The 18,121-nt window shown below is 41.3% G+C and overlaps 1 protein-coding gene across 3 annotated transcripts in view; it reads right to left on the bottom strand.

Moving 5' to 3' along the window:
* macrod1 (mono-ADP ribosylhydrolase 1) overlaps window positions 1-18,121 on the bottom strand; it is a 156,678-nt gene that overhangs the window by 47,063 nt on the left and 91,494 nt on the right. For all 3 annotated transcript variants that reach the window (XM_019869953.1, XM_019869952.1, XM_019869955.1), the window contains exon 4: window positions 15,995-16,024. In XM_019869953.1, the coding sequence (XP_019725512.1) occupies window positions 15,995-16,024 (30 nt within the window). The remainder of the gene's footprint in view (window positions 1-15,994; window positions 16,025-18,121) is intronic.

The following is an 18,121-nucleotide window of genomic DNA, read 5'->3' as shown; positions in this document are numbered from 1 at the left end:
GTGGGGGGGGGGGCGCTCACAGGTGCTGCCTTGACATTTGATTTTGCCCGGGTACAAACAGAGACCCATAATTAGCCAGACATCGGTGTAGATACTGTACCTTGGGAGATATACGGCAAACTGATTCAGACCTTGAAACAGTTTTAGATATCATACATAATGAAAGTTGAAAATAACTCCTCAAACAGGAGAGAGAACACATTGAATTACAGTGAGTTGACTGAATCCATGTATTGTATATCAAGTGTCTATTTGCCTTTGCTGCTGATACATAGATTGTCCCCTCTCATACATTCTATCCTTGGACTCAGTGGCAGTAACCCTGCTTGGTCCCCAAACGCTATTCAGTCCACTCAAACACGCTTCCGTCACTGCAATGCGCTTTGAGATATGAAGAAAGACTTCACAAGAGGCGAGGAAAGCAAATGATTGATGTGTTTGAGGTTCTGCAGTCTTTCTCAGGAGCTGGCTTCCATGTCGGTGCATTCCTCTTCAAGGGTGGCCTGTGACACTCATCATCAACATAAGCTATTAGCTCCAAAGGACTATGTCTCCTTCCTCAAGCTGATCATGCTGTGAAGGTTGAATTGAAATGGACTGTTCATGATGAAATATGATCACTTATGAACATTTTTAGTATGGGGAAAACACTTTATTGGGTATGGTACTGCTGGGTGATATGGTTGAAAAGTGTACCATGATATACAGGTAAGGATTACATATCACTCGATATCCTGTAGATTATTATTATTATTATTATTATTATTATTATTATTATTACTATTTTAACTCTCTAAAATAAGGACCGAGAGGGAAAAAGATGAATATGGGTAATTTTATTTCAAAATATAATATTGTAACCCTAAATGAGAGGTTTAAACAACTATGAAGAAGTCAAATTAACTGGATAATTTAAAGATTAAATAAACTACCAAATTAAAAACAATTCAACTGATTAAAGATAAAAATGAAATACAACACATCTATCAAGAGGAAAAATACCATTCAAAATATCCGGTAGTAAAACTCGCTTATGTGCTGCAAATTTTCTCGTAGGTGCTTGTAATTTCGGCACAAATCTAATGTCATGCTGTAGCCTCTGCTTACAGCATACAGAATGACGGGGTCAGGGTTTGCTCCGTGATTTATTTTTTAATCAATATTATATTGAGTGGAATTTCTATTGATATTGATCAGGGCCATGATTCTGTTCTTGTGTGTCTCCAGCAGGTGACAGAGGAGGGCCTTCCCTCCAGCGTGCACACCCGCTACCAATGTTGATGAGCCGACTATTTTAGGACTTCCAAGTTGCCACGTCTTTGTCGGATAATGCTTTGCCACAGAGCACTGAATTCTTCGAGACAAGGGGTGCCCAAACTTTTTTGACCAGAAATCTACTTTTCGATCAACCAACCTCCCGCGATCGACCCGTTACCGCACACGCACGCATATGCAGGCACTTACACATGCATATCCTGATGAGATATAGCCATAACGGCCCCTAATATGAACAAAACAAAAATAAAGGAGACGCAGGAGTTTGTGAAAAGGAAATCACTGCCTACCTTCGTCGACGCGGAGGCATGGGATGCACTTTTGCAGTGTGTTAACGATCGTAGCTCACGTGTACCGTTTTAAAATACTTCTCCCGGAATTCCAGATTCCCATTCTTTGCCAGTGCCCTTGGTGAATTGTACATGAAACAAACCCCGAATGATAATAGTAATAACAATAAAATATATAGCGCAACAGCTCTGATCGCAAGCTGCAATTCCAGACTGCTGAGCGCTAACAACTTGCGGTCATGCAGGTCACGCCACACTAATTGGCTGCACGGCACTATCAATCGGTCGCGTGCTCGTTTGTCCTCGGGGCACACCACGCACGATGCGAAGTCGCTGATAGGATGCTAAGGGTGCAGTGTGCACTAACGCAAAAATATATCATATTAATAACACGCATTTTAGGTTGTTTTTTCCCCCTCTACATCCCTCGCGATCGACTTGGCACCAGTCCACGAGCTACAGGTCGATCACGATCGACGTGTTGAGCACTCCTGTTCCATGCTCTTAGTTTTTTGACCTCGCCATGCTTTTTGCACTTACCTTTGTAAATAGTTTCTTGTTGTAATTATTTGTCAGTTTTTTGTATCATATTCAGTTTTGTTTTGTCTTGTCAATTTATTGACAAATTATTTTCGTTGATATTTTGTCCTTGCTTTTTGCAAGTGTTTTGGGTTGTTTCGTTTCCCTGGTGTTTTACCAGCATCCTTTGTTGTACTTTATCGGTCTTGCGACCAATTTTTTGTAAATCAGCTTTTTTGTCACATTTCTGGAATCCAATTCTGCCCGGAACCTTCCGGAAACCCTGACAACCAGGTGTCTATGGCGAGATACTGAATTATTTCTTGCCCAGCCCTAGGGTTATGGTTTGTAGCAATCAGTAAATGGGATGTTTGTCTCAGATTTGGTGTTTGTCTTTTGTTGCTATGTAAGGTAATCATTAGAGGTAAGTTTTGTTTTCCTTCAATCCTGAAACCTTGCTGTGTATATAAAAAAAAAGGCATTGCAGAATTCATAACCTTCAGCCGTTCCATTGCCAGGCTAAATGTTTTGTCTGTTCACAGTCATACTGGGCTTGATAAATGCACTGTTATTGATATATTCCTTGGTTCTGCACATATCAAATTAGCATGACCACAGTGTCAAAGCAGTCTGGTTGTTCATACCTCAGTGACTTCTTTGCATGCAAATGAACCAGATGAACTAGTTGCTAATCGGCCATAATTGGCTTCACCTAATGCCGCAAACAGACATCAACGCATTATCATGAATTAGTCATGAATTCAGTTTACAATTACAAGTCACTAAAATCTTTTCGACAGTGTTAAACTCATTTCCATATTTATATATAAAAAAAAAATCAGAATTCATTATTTTGCCCTCATTAGCATACAACATCTCTCTTCAACATTTCATACAACTGAAGGTTGGTCCCCCTGGGATGCAGAGAAGTGATTGGGATATTAAGAATAAACAATGGGCCGATGGAGAGGCGCGCACAAAAGACAAGAGGGATTGAGGGGCATGGCTGGAAAGAGACAAAAGGGCTTGGAAGGGGATGAAATGCAGGTGTACAAAAATAAAATGAGATTAATGTTTATTCATATTAGGAGAGAATGGAAACGAAGGATGAATGGATGGGTACAAAAAGGTGGCGAGACATGAGCGTTTTTGGCATCTATATTTAAAGGCCCAGTGGCCAGTTTAGGTGTAATCATGTCTCACTGGCTTGGTATTGACTGAAGGGGGTGGGGAGGGAGTCGAAGAAAGGGGCGACAGAGAGGTGATAATTGGCAATATGCTTAGCTGGCAAGAAGCCTGAAATCCACCAAGGCAGGACATACAAACTACACACACACCGCCTGCAGTGTTGCACGCCAGGATGAGCATTACTTTCCGCAAAGCTCCAGTTCCCACCTTTGCACACACTCCAACACACAGGTAGATTGACATTAGAGTAAAACCAATCCTGAGGTTCCTCCTGCAGAATACTAATACGGCCGCCCTTGCCAGTTGACCTCTCATAGGCCAAACGGCCTGTCCGTCAAACTAATGGGGCGGAACGTTGGCATATTGCTTTCCCACAATCCCTCAGCAGAGCCAGGACACTCATTTACCTCAGTCAGCCTGTTGCCAAGGCAACATTTCAGATGGGTTTGGTGATGGAAACACGCACGTGGATGCTAGACACACTTGTCCCAACTTGTTAAACTCACACATGAACACACACACACACACACACGCTACACGCACAATGTTACACCAGCAATGTCACAGGCAAATTTATGTATGCGGGTGAGACACTGCCAAACAGTGCCGTTATGCTCCCTCTCTCATTTGCCAAACTCTGCCGTGACACTCCCTCTCTCATTTCTGCACCCCAAAACTAATCTTCCACTCTGCATTCAGTCACAATACATGCTCTCTCTCCGGTTCATTTTTCAGAAGGCCAAGCAGACAAGCCTATCCACCCTCACCCCAGTCAAGTGGAAAACATCAAGTTGCACTACAGCTGAGGCACAACCAGCACTCGATATAAAACCTTAATTATGAATGTCCACGTGTATATATTCAGCGTAGCTCTGCAAAAGAGGTCGGGAAAAAAATATTCATAAGTAAATGGAATCCCCTGCCACCCCCCCCCCCCACACAAAATCATGCAGGATCTAGATCTAGCATGTATGTTTTTTTGTTTTTTGGATTTTTTTTGGAGGGGGGGGGCTCTAGATTCGGCATGTATGTTTTTTTGTTTTTTGGATTTTTTTTGGGGGGGGTGGTGGCTCTAGATTCGAGAACCGGCGGCCCGATGGGCCAGTTGTTAACACACCAATCTCACAGTGCGGAGGTACAGGATCTGGCCTTCCTTGTGGGCCAGTTGTTAACACATCGATCTCACAGTGCGGAGGTGCAGGATCTGGCCTTCCTGTGTGGAGTTTGCATGTTCACCCCATGCCTGCGTGGGTTTTCTCCGGTTTCCTGCCACATTCCAAAAACATGCATGGCAGGCTCATTGAACACTCCAAATTGTCCCTGGGTGTAATTGTGAGTGGGAATGGTTGTTGGTCTATGTGTACCCTGCGATTGGCTGGCAACCAGTTCAGGGCATCCCCTTGCCTACTGCCCAAAGACAGCTGGGACTGGCTTCAGCACGGCACACGACCCTTGTGAGGATAAAGCGGATCAGAAAATGGATGGATGGATAGATTCTAGAGTCTTGTTGAGTGGTTTACATTTTCTGCAATATGCCCCTTCAGAAAAAAGTAAGATCTCAGATTACATTTTGAAAAAAACATGCTGAAATAAGTGTGGTGTATATCTGTTTGATTAGGAGGTTATTACTGATATACAGTACAGTATCTCACAAGAGGAGGATGAGCGAGGTGGTGGGTTGAACAGGTGATTTGCTGCAAGTCTGACTCCAGATATATTTGTGTAGGAAAGCTTGAATATGGGGCTCTGGATTACTTCCTTATCCCAATAAAACCCTCTGATGCTTTATGCATGTTAAATGAGTCAAGAGAAGATTACCAACCAGGAAATGCAAGTAAGTGCCTGAGGCAACATGAGAAAGTCTTGGCATTACCGGGCTTTGAGTGATTAATGATCTGTGATGGCTGGTCAAATGGATGGTTTCTGAGAAAATAGTAGAATCCAAACATTTCCCAAAGTTGATCTTCATTTGTGTCACGCTGGCCCCAAATTTGAGCATTTCTGACCAGAAAGCCAAAGTACACCCTTGCTGTCCAAACACATGGTTTATTTAAAATCGTTTTTTTTTTTTTTTTTAAATTTTATACTTTTACTGATGCATCTGAAAGTCGCTGACTTGCTCAAAGTAATATTCTGCAAAGACTGATTTGAATAAATAAATGCCTTTGAGGAAAGGATCACTGCCGGCAAAAATATGACTTAATGTTGCTTGGATTAATACTTCAAAAAAGCCAAGTGAAAATCTCTCTGTGGAGGAAGCTAAACTGAATGACTCTTGGCAAACCTTGCCCGTCAACCTCACCGAGGTCTCTGAGGTAGTAACACTTTGGAAGCAAGTTAGACAGATCCGGTGGTGCCTCCGGATTTTTAACAGATTTTCTGAAAAATGGGAAGGTTCACGTTCGGCTGCAGATTCAAATCTATCTATCTGTGTGGATTGTTAGGTCAGTATAGCAGTCATCAGCGGGTCCTTTCTTTCGCCATACTTTGGTAGAGGTTCATCCCAGGTCTCATCAGTCCATACGACTCTGGTGGCTGCCTCGTAGTACTTGGAATGACTAACCTTAAACACAGACATGAGGCATACCATAAACTAATGCATCACAGCTATGCAAATAGATGCGGTCCTAATCTGTCTAAGACAGCGAAGGCAGGCATTTTGCGCAACTTTTACATGGCGGACAGTCATATATGCTTTCAATACAAAAGAACTCGTGAAGAGTTCATGTGAAAACTTCACAACCCCATAGAGCTCTGGGCCGGGTTCACGCGGCAAGATTTTAAAATTGTCGTCAAACTTCCAAATTCTGAGAGGCCCCAAATATGACGAGGAAAAAAAATCACGGGGATTAAATTTTTGAATGGTGTGCAACACAAATCAGCAGATTCCAAAGAAATCACTTTCATTTCTGGATATTTTCAGGTCAGACCGGAAATCTCGCACAACCTCTCGAGAGTAAACGTGACTTTAGAATAAACCAACATAGCGGATGAGGACCAGCCAGTGGCGGTAGTTTTTGGTTTGTCTTTTGCAGGAAAAAAAAAGGCATTGGTCAAAATGAGTGGAGACAGCGCAAGCACCATGCACCATGACTGGTTTGAGTTTGGATTCCCCACCGTGCTTCCTTGGTGCCTCGTCAGCTCGCTTCCTGATTGGCTGCACGGCACTATCAATCGGTCGCGTGCTCATTTGTCCTCGGGGCTCACCACGCACGGTGCGAAGTCCAGCCAAAACAATCCAACATGTTCAATATCTCCGGTTTGAGATCGGGGCGGCTATAATGTCCTGCCGAACGGTCGAGATCGGTCTGAACACACCACACATGGCAGGAATATGTGCTCAAGTGATCTTTTTAAGCCATTACAGTAATTGGAGCGTCCTTAGGTTTGTTGGGAGGGGAGATTTGGGGCCAAAATCAGGCTAATTGTCCTGCCGTGTGAACCAGGCTTTACACGTAAACACAGGCTATCCTCTTTTACAGCTCTGACACATCCAAAGGCGTAATAGTTGCCATTCTGTGTCAGCCTTGTTTACACAGAACAGCAACTCGGGGAAAAAATGCTGGCTTCAACAGCAGTAGAAAAGTTGTTGCTGTCTTACCCAAAGTCACCTGGGATAGGTTGACCCTGAACAGGAGAAGCAGTACTGTATAGAAAACGAACGGATGGATGATTGAGGCCGGAGTGCATGTTCTGACAGCAGGAGGATTATACTCCTCAATCTCCCTGATCTTGTAATCTTCAAGACATCCTGACAATTGTCCAGAGCGCCCTGCTAGTCTTTTGCAGGGGTCGCAATGCTTGGGGAGTCTACACGTGTTTTGCGAAAAATGAAGCCGTGGAAATCATGCAGTGCCGTAGTACGGCATACCTGAGCCGTAACCTTAAGCCATATGGTCTCTAAGCGCGGCTAGAGTCATGTTCATATTCTGGGCAGAACATCTAGCACATTCCCACAAGGCAGCTGTATTTACAGTATAGTGCACATTTCATGCACAAGGGCACTCAACGCACTTCTCATAATTAAAAGTACACCATTTAGAAGCATTTACAACAATGATTTTGGAGAACATGATTTTGAAATTGTTTTAGCACCTTTCATCGTAAGTATGGAAAAAGAACATAGCATTGACACTTGGGGCTGACTTGACTTCTATTGGCAGCTATTTGCGTACAGCATAAAGGTTAAATGCTGCTTGACCATCTTTGCTTTGAACTCTGGGCTCCACAAAATGACACGAGTCTGCAGACCGCAGAGCCTAACTGGGTTATTTTACATTAACATTTCTTTTGTGTCATCAGCCAATCGCAGGGCACAGCGAGACAAAAAAAACATCTGCGCTCATACTCACACCTAGAGAAAATTTTGAGTGTTCCCATAACCCAGCCGTGAATGTTTTTTGGAATGTCGGAGGAAACTGGAGTGCCTGGAGAAAACCCACGCAGGCACAGGGAGAACATGCGAACTCCACACAGCAATGCCGGGGCTGGAATCGAACCCTGCACTTCTGCATGGTGAGGTGGACCTGCTAACGACTCAAACATCGTGCCGCCACTTACAGACCAGTAACAGAATTTTAAAATCGATTCTGCAGCTGAGTGGGAACCAGTGTAAAGCCTTTAGGACAGAGTCATATATTCTGAAGTCTTGTTCTAGTCAGAACCTAAGCTACGGCGTTTTGAATGAATGAATGAATGAATGCTTAACATGGGAGACCTGTTGCCGAACATCTAGGAAGTAGCTAGCATTTTCCGGCACAGAAGGGAAACTCAGAGTGTCCAGTTTTGGAGATATACAATCACAAAGCTTTGCAACTTAAGTTGAGCAAGGTTTACTTTGGTACTGCAAACGTGATTTAGTATTTACATTATGTGCCGAAATATCTGGTCCACACTGTCACACTATTTGGCCATATTTTACTGGGAAAAACGGGAGTGTGGTTAAAATATGTCAGACTGACTGACTGATGATTACAGTTTGGTACGTACGTCTTGAAAAAATTACAGATTGCTGCCCAGGCAGCTGACAATTGACAGACTAGAAAAAAATTATGAATTGCCCCCCTGCCACTAAAGCCATGTCTACACTCTGACTGAGCCAATTCATTTATCTTTCATTTTTTAAATGCTTCTCCTGAACAGAGAATGGTTTTCAATGGCAGGCAATTCAAAGTTAACAAGAAAAGAGACATTTGTGTGGACTGACGACAAGGTACAACTTCTACTTTGAGTCACATTTGACTTCAAAACGGCATAATTGCATGAGGTTTTTGACAGAAAATCATCCTGGTCAAAATAAACGAACATAATGGGCACATTTGAAATGCAATAGCTTTCTCTCGGTTCGCCTGCTTCTGGTTTTTATCCATGGTGGTTTTAGGAAAATGTGAGCTTTCAATTTCTTCATATCCACATGCTGATGGTGGTAGTAGAGGAGCAGCAGATTTTGCTGTTCAAGTCATATCATGTATAGGATGTTGTGCATCACAAACATAACATGCTAATCTGTTCCACCGTTGCTGGTGGTGGTGTTAAGGGATATGCCAGAACTAGGATGAGACACCATCATTTCATGAATGATGTGTGAGTGCTGTCAATATGAAATGCCAAGGCAGCGTTTTCAGATTTATGGGAGCTGGTTTAAGAAAATGCAATTCAGACTCCAAAATCATCAGTTCCGTGTGGACAAAATGTAGAAATTAACAACAACAACAAAATAATAATCATAAATAAAATCTGGATACACAAATTTTTCTCTGTATATGGCCTCACGTCCTATTTTTGAATAGCAACTGAGCGAAAAAAAAATCTATCCGGGAAACTTCCAAATGAAATAATTCAACAAGATTTGCTAAATGTATGTGCATTTCTTGTTGTACGCTAACATCAACGAAACACTGTTACATACAGTAATCATGATATGAAGGATACGATATGAATCTTCTTCGTTCATTGACACAGCAAGAAAACGTTGAAGGAATGAAACTGTATTCAGGTACAATTTCATCCACTGTTGGAGGAGCATACAGAACCTCTTCAGTTGCTATGGTAAGCAGCAAGTGATGCTTAACAATTTGGGGGCGTTTGTAGTTTGATCTGATTTAAAACTCCCACTCTGACTCAGCTTCGAGACCAGTCCTTTAAGTTTTGCCAAGTGTCCCGAGTCTCTTTTGCCTCCAAATGTTTCACTGGTTAGTCATTGACAATGGTCGAGACAAAACCACCTAACGTTATATGGCTCAGTCGTAGGTGAATTCTTAATATGCATGATTTTCAAAAGCCGTGCCGTTTAATTTGATTTGCACAACAAGATTGTTTCATATGGTTTTGTAAAATGACCTTCTCATCTCTGACATGTGAAGTATTTCACTGAATTTTGCAAACCACAAGCCTCAAATCATTTCGATGCAGCACACATGCCCGAGATAAATATTGACATACGGTGACCGAGAAGATGAAGCCAATACTGTATAAACATCAAAGTGAGAATCCTTGCCCCAGAATGATAAATGGTATTCATTCAATACAAAAAACAGATTGCATAAATGGGTACAATCTAAAGAGAGCCGTAGTTTTATTGGATAGCATTTTTTAAGATATTTCAGATTTAATGTGAATAGCAAAAAAAGGATAAGTAAAATTCATGCCAGGGATTATGTGAAATTGTCTCATACTACATTATGAAATGATACGGCTGAGGACAAAATGAAAAAGGGTAGGCCAGTAAGTTAAAATACAATTAAAAAGATGTTCCTTCTCTTCCGAAGGAAAAAAAAAGACTAGTGACAGTCGTGTACTCGTTTCCACAGAGTAATGTTCCTCGACGCTCACAGCCTCGAAAGTTGATTGCAAGCAGAGCGAACATAAGGCTTCCTTTTGGCACAATAAAGTTTTTACTCAGGATGTAACTACTCCTTGTAGTGCTTTAAAGGTTTAGCAAAGTAATGCTGAGCCCATGTGGTTATACAAACTAAAAATGAATGATGGTTCGACTCTGCTGCAGTAGCACTGGAGGGAACGACTTGTGACAACCAGTCCCTACTTTGAAAAAGTGGCCTTCACAGTACAGTAATTACATCTGTGGTCACAGGAATCCTTTCAATCGGAACATTATTTCAAACTAGCAAATGAAAATCAGACATTGTTTTTAATGATTCAAAAAAAAACAAACTCATGAAAAAGGCTAGGGCAAAAATAAAATACCGCTAGAAAGGATTGAAATGAAGTCTTCAGACTTCTAATCAGTCAGTTGGCCTATATATAGAGTGACACTGTGTTTTTGGTGACATGGTGTGTACCGCACCACACACGGACCAGAGGAAGCCAAGGAGAGATTTGCCTTAGAGGTTTACAAAGAAAATTCTAAACAAGCACCATAAAGGTAAAAACTAGAAGACCATCTTCATGCAGCTTCATGTCCTTGTGACCACAGTTGCACATATCTTCAGATTCAATGGACTGGAAGTGGCAGCAGGAGGAAAACTGATGGCAAACTGAAGAGACGAATACAGTGAAACTCCTCTAGAACGAAACCTGCATGGGCGAAAATACCCCCTTATGTGAAAAAATCTTCATGCATTAACACAATTCCCATTCTCCTGCCCCCCATACGACGAAAAACCCCCTGTTGCGTTATACGAAATCATTTTGTCTGCTCCAGCCTCGCGAAGACATTCACTACAACAGGAAAAACCCCCTGTTGTGAAAAATTTCTTGCTGCAAACATGATTTCGTTGTAGAGGAGTTTCACTGTAATGCGTATGCTAACTAAAGTGCGTAATGCCCCGTCTTAACTGTCAGGCGCATTGTCCATTTGAAACAGATGAGTAACTTCGTCTGAATGGTAATGGTTAATTCTCCTCACAAAAAAACAGCAGATGATTGCTTTTTTATGACTGATAACTAACTCTATACAATCAGCTCTTAGTAACAACATTGAAATTGTGTTTTTATTATTATTATTATTATTAATTGTTAATTGTTATATAGATGCATAAAAAGTGCCAAACCTAAATGGATGGATATTATTGACACAAGTAGAATCAAAGAGCTCTCCAAAACAAGAAAAATAATTGCCTCTTTGTGTAATTGTGTAATGACTCTTATTCTCCTCTGTTGGACATGGTCAGACTGAACCACTCATTTCATTAATAGTATTACATTCAAAACATGTCAAATTTGTGGGTCAGGTAATTTGGGGCTAATTTATGAGAACAATCCAAAATGGATTTACAGGGTTTTGGAAAAAAGATCTTGCTGCTGAGCCCATTTGATTCTGTTACTACCTTTGTTGCCATTTAAAGCGGCAGCACCTTCGAATGCATCCAAATTCCATAAAGGGCGGAGTCTTAAAAACGGACTCTGAGATGTTGTAATGGAGCTTCCTGCTCAGTAGTAAATATGATGATCATTCTGCGGTAATTAGTGGTCCAGACACCTTTTCTCACTCTGCAGTGTTGTGTGCATCCATTTTTGTTCTTATGGGGAATTTCAGATTACCAGTAGTTAAGACCCTACCCCACTGAGCGGCGAACAATTACTTGTGTTTTCAACAATATCTGCATTGTGGAAACTTTTATATCTCAAACTTAAAAACCAAAACAGACAATATGTCAAAATATGAATAAAATCAGGGATTAAATGTATCCAACGTAACTATTTTCACTAATTGTCTAAAAAACATCCAGACCTTCAATCTTGAGGTGACAAACTGCTGCACGGCTCCCGAAGAGTTTTATGATACTCCTCAGACAGTTGAGGCACTCAAGAGAGTAAACAGATTTGCTCTCCAGCTATTTCCAACACTTTAAAGTAGTTAATAATACTTCATAAAACCAATTCCTGAACGCCGCACACATAGTTCAGTAGGTTTTAGTTGCAACGCCAAGTGTGTGGTGGGCCTAAGCCTCTTATAAACACCTCACCCCTATAGACGCTTCATCCTCTCGGGCAGTTGTGCGAATAGCGTTAAGGAAGACACTATCACAGATGCAAACCCTCGCGATCTTCCAGCAAGCCCATGAGGGTGAAATCAGTCAATCTCTCAACATCACAGACAACTAATTGATCTTAAAAATAACAACACGTCTCTCATTATCTGCATGTGTGCATATTTTTTCACCACACAGAGAATGCTCACTCACATCGTACAACTCTGCGGTGCCGTAAATTGTGAATTAGTGTGCCCGCACAATGTTAACGGCTGTCGGCGCCCTTTACTTATGCAATACATTGAAAAAAGTCAAAGCCCTCAGGCAGCCTGCTCATGCGCGAGTGTGCGACCCTCACGTGTCATAGAAGTATTTAGCCCAGTGTGAGTAATTGTAGCACAGAGATGCAGCGTGTAACTAGCCAATTCAGTATCTAGGCATGAGAATTGAATACAACTCTGTAAAGCCGACTCTTTATATCAAGCTTGCTCCAACTCCTTATCGATCATCAATTCCCATTGGCTACGGAAATGAAATGATACAACTGATAGACAGTTTATCATCGATATCAGGATCATTATTTAAATCTTTAATTGAGTCAATATGATAATACAAACCCTCGGGAGGATAAGCGGATTAGAAAATGGATGGATTATAACACAAGAGATGTTTTTGCTCGTGAGGATAAGCGGATTAGAAAATGGATGGATGATAACACAAGAGATGTTTTTGCGAAGTGCAGTGCGCCAAGGCCAAAACGTTACAATATATGCCGATGACTTTATATTGTATATCCTGACGGATCAATATTTTAGGTATAAAAACAATCAAATGGATGAAAGATAAATAAAAATAAAATAAACGACAAATACCTAGTGAAAAAATATCAATCCAAATATCTGGCAGTACAGTCCGTTTTCTAGGAACGTACACTGTTGTGCACGTAGTGTTACAGTATTTACTTGCACAACCATGCACAGTGAGCGGTGTTCAGGATGTATTAGCTGTTAGATTCAGAACCAAACCGAATAATGTTTTTGGATCCCAGAAATGCAGGCTTGGGCAAAATCCGACAACAAAAATATTTAGTTACAGAAAAGTGCACCGACAAACAGAAATCAGTGGTCACAAGGAGCCAGGAAAAACAATGCATTAACAAAAACACAGAGAATACACAAACAAAATGTCAAAAGTTCAATGACACGAAAACCAAACGTCAAGAGCAATAATAAAATAATGATAATGAAATAAGGATTACATTACTAACTACATTTTTAACAGGTAACTAGTAACTGCACCGGAATACATTTTAAAAGTTACCCTCCCAACCACGTTACCTTACCATGAAAAAAATCCGGTGTCGCATGCCATAATATATCCAAATAGTGGCCAAAAAAGGTACTCAAACAGCATCTTTATTTATTTCATCATTTTTTTCACAGGAAATGTTGACAATTTGTTTGAAGTGCATAAGGTTACCCTGGTGCTGGCCTAGGACAAGATTACTAACGCTACTATATTTCTTTAAACTACATTCCGTGCAACAGTGGGTTTGTTTGAAAGGCATTCACATAGGCCAAGGTTCCTTTGCCAGTCTAGACTATGTATGTACCTTTTGTAACCATAAACAATACTTACTTGTACCTAAGGGTTCAAAGGTGAACCCTTAGGAAGGTACATTACAAAAAGTTGGAACTTATCGAACAAAAAGGGACCTCTAGAGTACCCTTTTTTTCTTCTGACAGTGTGCTGTTGCACAGCTCTGTTACACATACACAATGCACAAATGTCATTGGAGAACAGCGTGCCATGAACAGTGTGCCCTGATCAATTTATGATCATTGACATGGGTTGATTAGTCATGCCTGGAGGGGGAGGCATGACAATGACAAAAGGGGAGAAAAGCAACAGTTGGTGGATTACCATCTCAGGTAGTAAGAGGAGCAAAAAAGCGGAATCCTCCGGCAAGCAAACAAAAGATTCCCAGGAATGCCATCACTGGGAATCGCTTCTTAAAAATGAATGTGATTTGATTCCCATCCCTTGTAGTAAGAAACACCCACGCACACACACACGCACACACATATTAAGGCCATGTTGTTATAATTCTGACAGGTGTGGGTGGTCGAGAATGACTGTTGACCAGCTAGCCTTGAGACTGCATAGAGTGCTTGTAGGACCTTTGTCAACCCTGAAGAAAACCACATGCCACTGAAGTCTGAAGTGAATGAGTCAGTGCTGATGACCACCAAATGATTACGTTGGGATTGTTATTTATTTCCCGTCCCGAGTCTGCTTGCGTATCCATCTGTCTACGGCGGCCGCGTCGCAAATGCGATTGGACATGGATTTCGTTGTCATCATCGCCCGTTCCCTCCCATCCTTCCTTTTCTTTCCCTTCTTCCCCACTGACTAATTAACACCTACCACCGGCTCGATCTGGCTTTGCAAACCCCCAAGGACGAGAGCTGGAATAAGAGACAAAGAGAGGGAAATAAAAATGCCAAGAAAGCAACGAGAGAAATCAAATTTTGCCTGAGTGATGCACGGATATACGGTGGAGTTGAACAGAAGTCTCCTCCGGCCAAATTAAAACAGATGTAGTGCTTAAATGTAAAAGCACCTAAACGTGAGAGTAACTAAACCAGTGTGAAGAATTTAAACATGCTTAATGAATTCACGTGGCACAAATGAAGCGTGCGTGTCTATGTTCGTGTGTGTCGGCCTCTAAAAACCATCTGTCTTCGAAACCCCATCGGGGACTTTCAGGACGACATCAAACGATGCCACTCAAGTGCATCTATGTGCATGTATATGTGAAGCACCAAAAAGATTGTTGTTCATTTTTATGACTTGTAGGCTCATGCAAATAAAGAAGCCTACACAGACCAGGGATGTCATAGTTTTGGATTTTTCATTACATCATTTGTTTTTTGAATTCAGTTCATTTTAATATGTTTTCAGAGCACATCAATTCATTTTTATTTAGGGGAAAAGGCTTCATCGTAGTTTAGTTTATTACGTTTAAGTATTAGTTGTAGTTCCCTCATATATGGCGTACAGCAGGGGTGCCCAACCTTTTGTGCAAGCACTTGATGTTTAATCCGTGTTTTTCTGGCTCTTCTGTTGCCAGCGACTTTTGTTTGTATTTTGTCGATACTCCATTTTTCTGTAAATAAACACTTTTGTTGAATCTTTTATCCCCGTCTACGTTTGTGGGATCTCAACATCATTTCAAACCATGATTTTTTTTTTCACGTGTTTTGTGAAATAGCACTGTCCCCTAAACGAATCTAACATGCGGGTTTGATGCACAATTTTAAACGACAGCATGAAGAAAATACACACATTCAAAGGGGTAGTTCAAATATTCAAGTCACAAATTTGCAAGTCCCACCAAACAGCCCTTGCGCGCGTTGCCGCATTAGAAGACGAGATTTATTACAAGTATTGATTACCCACAGACACCCGACATTACGCACACGCGCAAAGCACTGAGTCGACAATACACTGAAAAATGGCTGTTTATACCCACAACACTCCACATCCATTAATGACTATCGACTGCACGCACCCTCCAGCAGAAAGATGGACAGCAAAGAGCAGAATGCCACCATTCACTTCCTCAGGAAACTGCGCTGTATCCCCCTCCCAAAAAATATATAAAAATACATTTTTGAATGATTTGGTGCCCACAATGGACTGCTTTCAACACGAATCCAATCAGACGTACAACAAACACTTGAGATGATTTATGACTTAAACAAACAGTTTTGACGAGTTATGACTTACCTCCGCCTCCTCCCAGCAGAGTCTGGTTGGCTGAAACACAGACAAGGGAAACCAATTACCATTAATCGTCATACGAGTCCATTCATCAAAATAATCGCAAACAATCGTAGATCAAAGCATCTTTGGAGTTTAATAGTGCAAAAAAACTCTCAGGGGTCTGGATCTAAATTGTGTGTTTTACCAAATGCAAAAAAACCCCAAATGCAATATTTCATATTTATTTCCAAATTAGGATGGTTAAATTAGACTGGGGAAAGTCTATGCTCTGTTGACCCCGTTACAATTCCTGAAGCCTGTATCTCAGTGAGCGGTGCAGGTTTGCGAGTGTGTGCGCACATAGTGAATGTTGGGGGGGTTGTCAAGGTTCGTTCAAGGTTGCAAACGGTTGCAAAGATGTTTGAAAAAAAAATTTGAACTGAAAAAAAAATTTTAAACAATTTCCTGGCAACAAGAAAGGCTGTTTGTGACTGTTAAAACTGTTGCCGCACATCTGGTGTACATCTATGCGACCGTTAGTGACCTTGAACGAACTCTGACGATAAATCAACATTCAGGCCATGCGTAAACAATCACCGACCCTTGACACTCAGTGAGGTACGGCCTTTAAGCTGGATTTCCCATCATTTATTGAAGCAAGGCACTCATTTTACATTTTAAAAATGGCAAGGCACACCACCTGACAAAAATGTGACAAAAAAAATACACATTCTGAAATAATGTCATCTGAATTAATTCACAAATATACTTAATAAGGTCAAAATACATTTGTCAACTGAATTTCTCAAAGGGTAACAGTTGAAAAGTGTCTCGCCCAGCTTGTCGGTGAAATTCAGGTTTGTAAACCACTGTAATGACTAACAGATCCCTGCTGATGGCGCTGTTGTACCGCTTGGGATTTGAACTCAAAAAAGCTTCTGAAGAGAAGATAAAGATTGTAAGGGTGAATCTCAGCTTGTCACATCAGTTTTGAGGGAGTGAAACGTCAATATGCTGGGCGTCTGACAAGTTTAGGCACCTCACTTTCGTTCCGAGTGTATACAGCGTATGGTATGTGTTGCAGTCGGTAGCAGAAATCGCATGTCGCAATCATGAGAAAAGATGACGCTGTTAATGGAAACACCATGTAAATAAAGCCACACTCCACCCATGTGGTGAGCCAATGGTGGTCACGGCATGTTTCTTAGCTGGTTAACTGTACAGTTAAATGAATTATTTTGCCATCAAAAGCCTGTTCTCAGTCTTGTTTTCGTTGTTCGATAGCTTGAGGGATCACAAAAATCTCATCGTCAATGGCATGCGTGAGTGTTTTATTGTTTTAACATTTTAATTAACAGAGGGCAATTAGCCAAGCAATCGAAGAATAGGCAGCACATTCTGCTGCAGAATTCCTTGACAGTCTTGGGATTTTATTGCATTTTGTACAGATTCAAGACACCCTGTGCTGGATGTAGCAAAGCAGCCCCAGAACCGAACCGAGCCTCTTTCATGTTCAAGAGGTACAGCACAGGTTAAGTGATCGCGTTTTACAGCCCCAATTCTCAGAGTCCAGAATTCTGCTAGAACCCCCCCGCCCCCCGAACTCAACACAGCCACATAATTCAATCACCTGGCACTGCTTGTGTAATTCAGCGGCTAATAAGAATCAGCAGGCTCTTCGTCACATCACTGAGAAGCAAGGCGCAAAACGGCTGAAAAAGTTAATGAATGAAAAATCATGCTAGGCCTACTTGTCGAAAAAAAAAATAAACAACCGTAGCTGCAAAAGGCAAACCTTATTGTTCAGTTTCTCGAGTGGTCATAAAAATCTAAATAACATGAAGCCAATTTTGTCAATGACACAAGTAGTGCTTTTTCCAAGTAGGCCAATGACAGATTGAGGCCAGTTACCCCAGTGGCCAACGTACAGCATTATCCCCTTTCAAAGCAAGTCTATTCACATAGAGTGTAATTATCCGTCATTATAATGTGTTTACCAGCAGTTGTTTTGTGCTTCAAAAGACTCGCAGTAGCGCAGCCTCTACCAAAATCTTCCAATGCCTTGCTCGTAAATTAAATTTGATACGCTGTGACACTTAGAGACAAATGTTAAGTGGATAATCTCTCCACATGGGACGGTTAAGTGCAAAC

The sequence above is a fragment of the Hippocampus comes genome, unplaced genomic scaffold, assembly GCF_001891065.2.
Source record: "Hippocampus comes isolate QL1 unplaced genomic scaffold, H_comes_QL1_v1.1 scaffold9, whole genome shotgun sequence".
In the NCBI taxonomy this organism is placed as follows: domain Eukaryota; kingdom Metazoa; phylum Chordata; class Actinopteri; order Syngnathiformes; family Syngnathidae; genus Hippocampus; species Hippocampus comes.
Note: the sequence above shows the minus strand (reverse complement) of the source record. Positions and strands in the feature narration are given on the sequence as shown.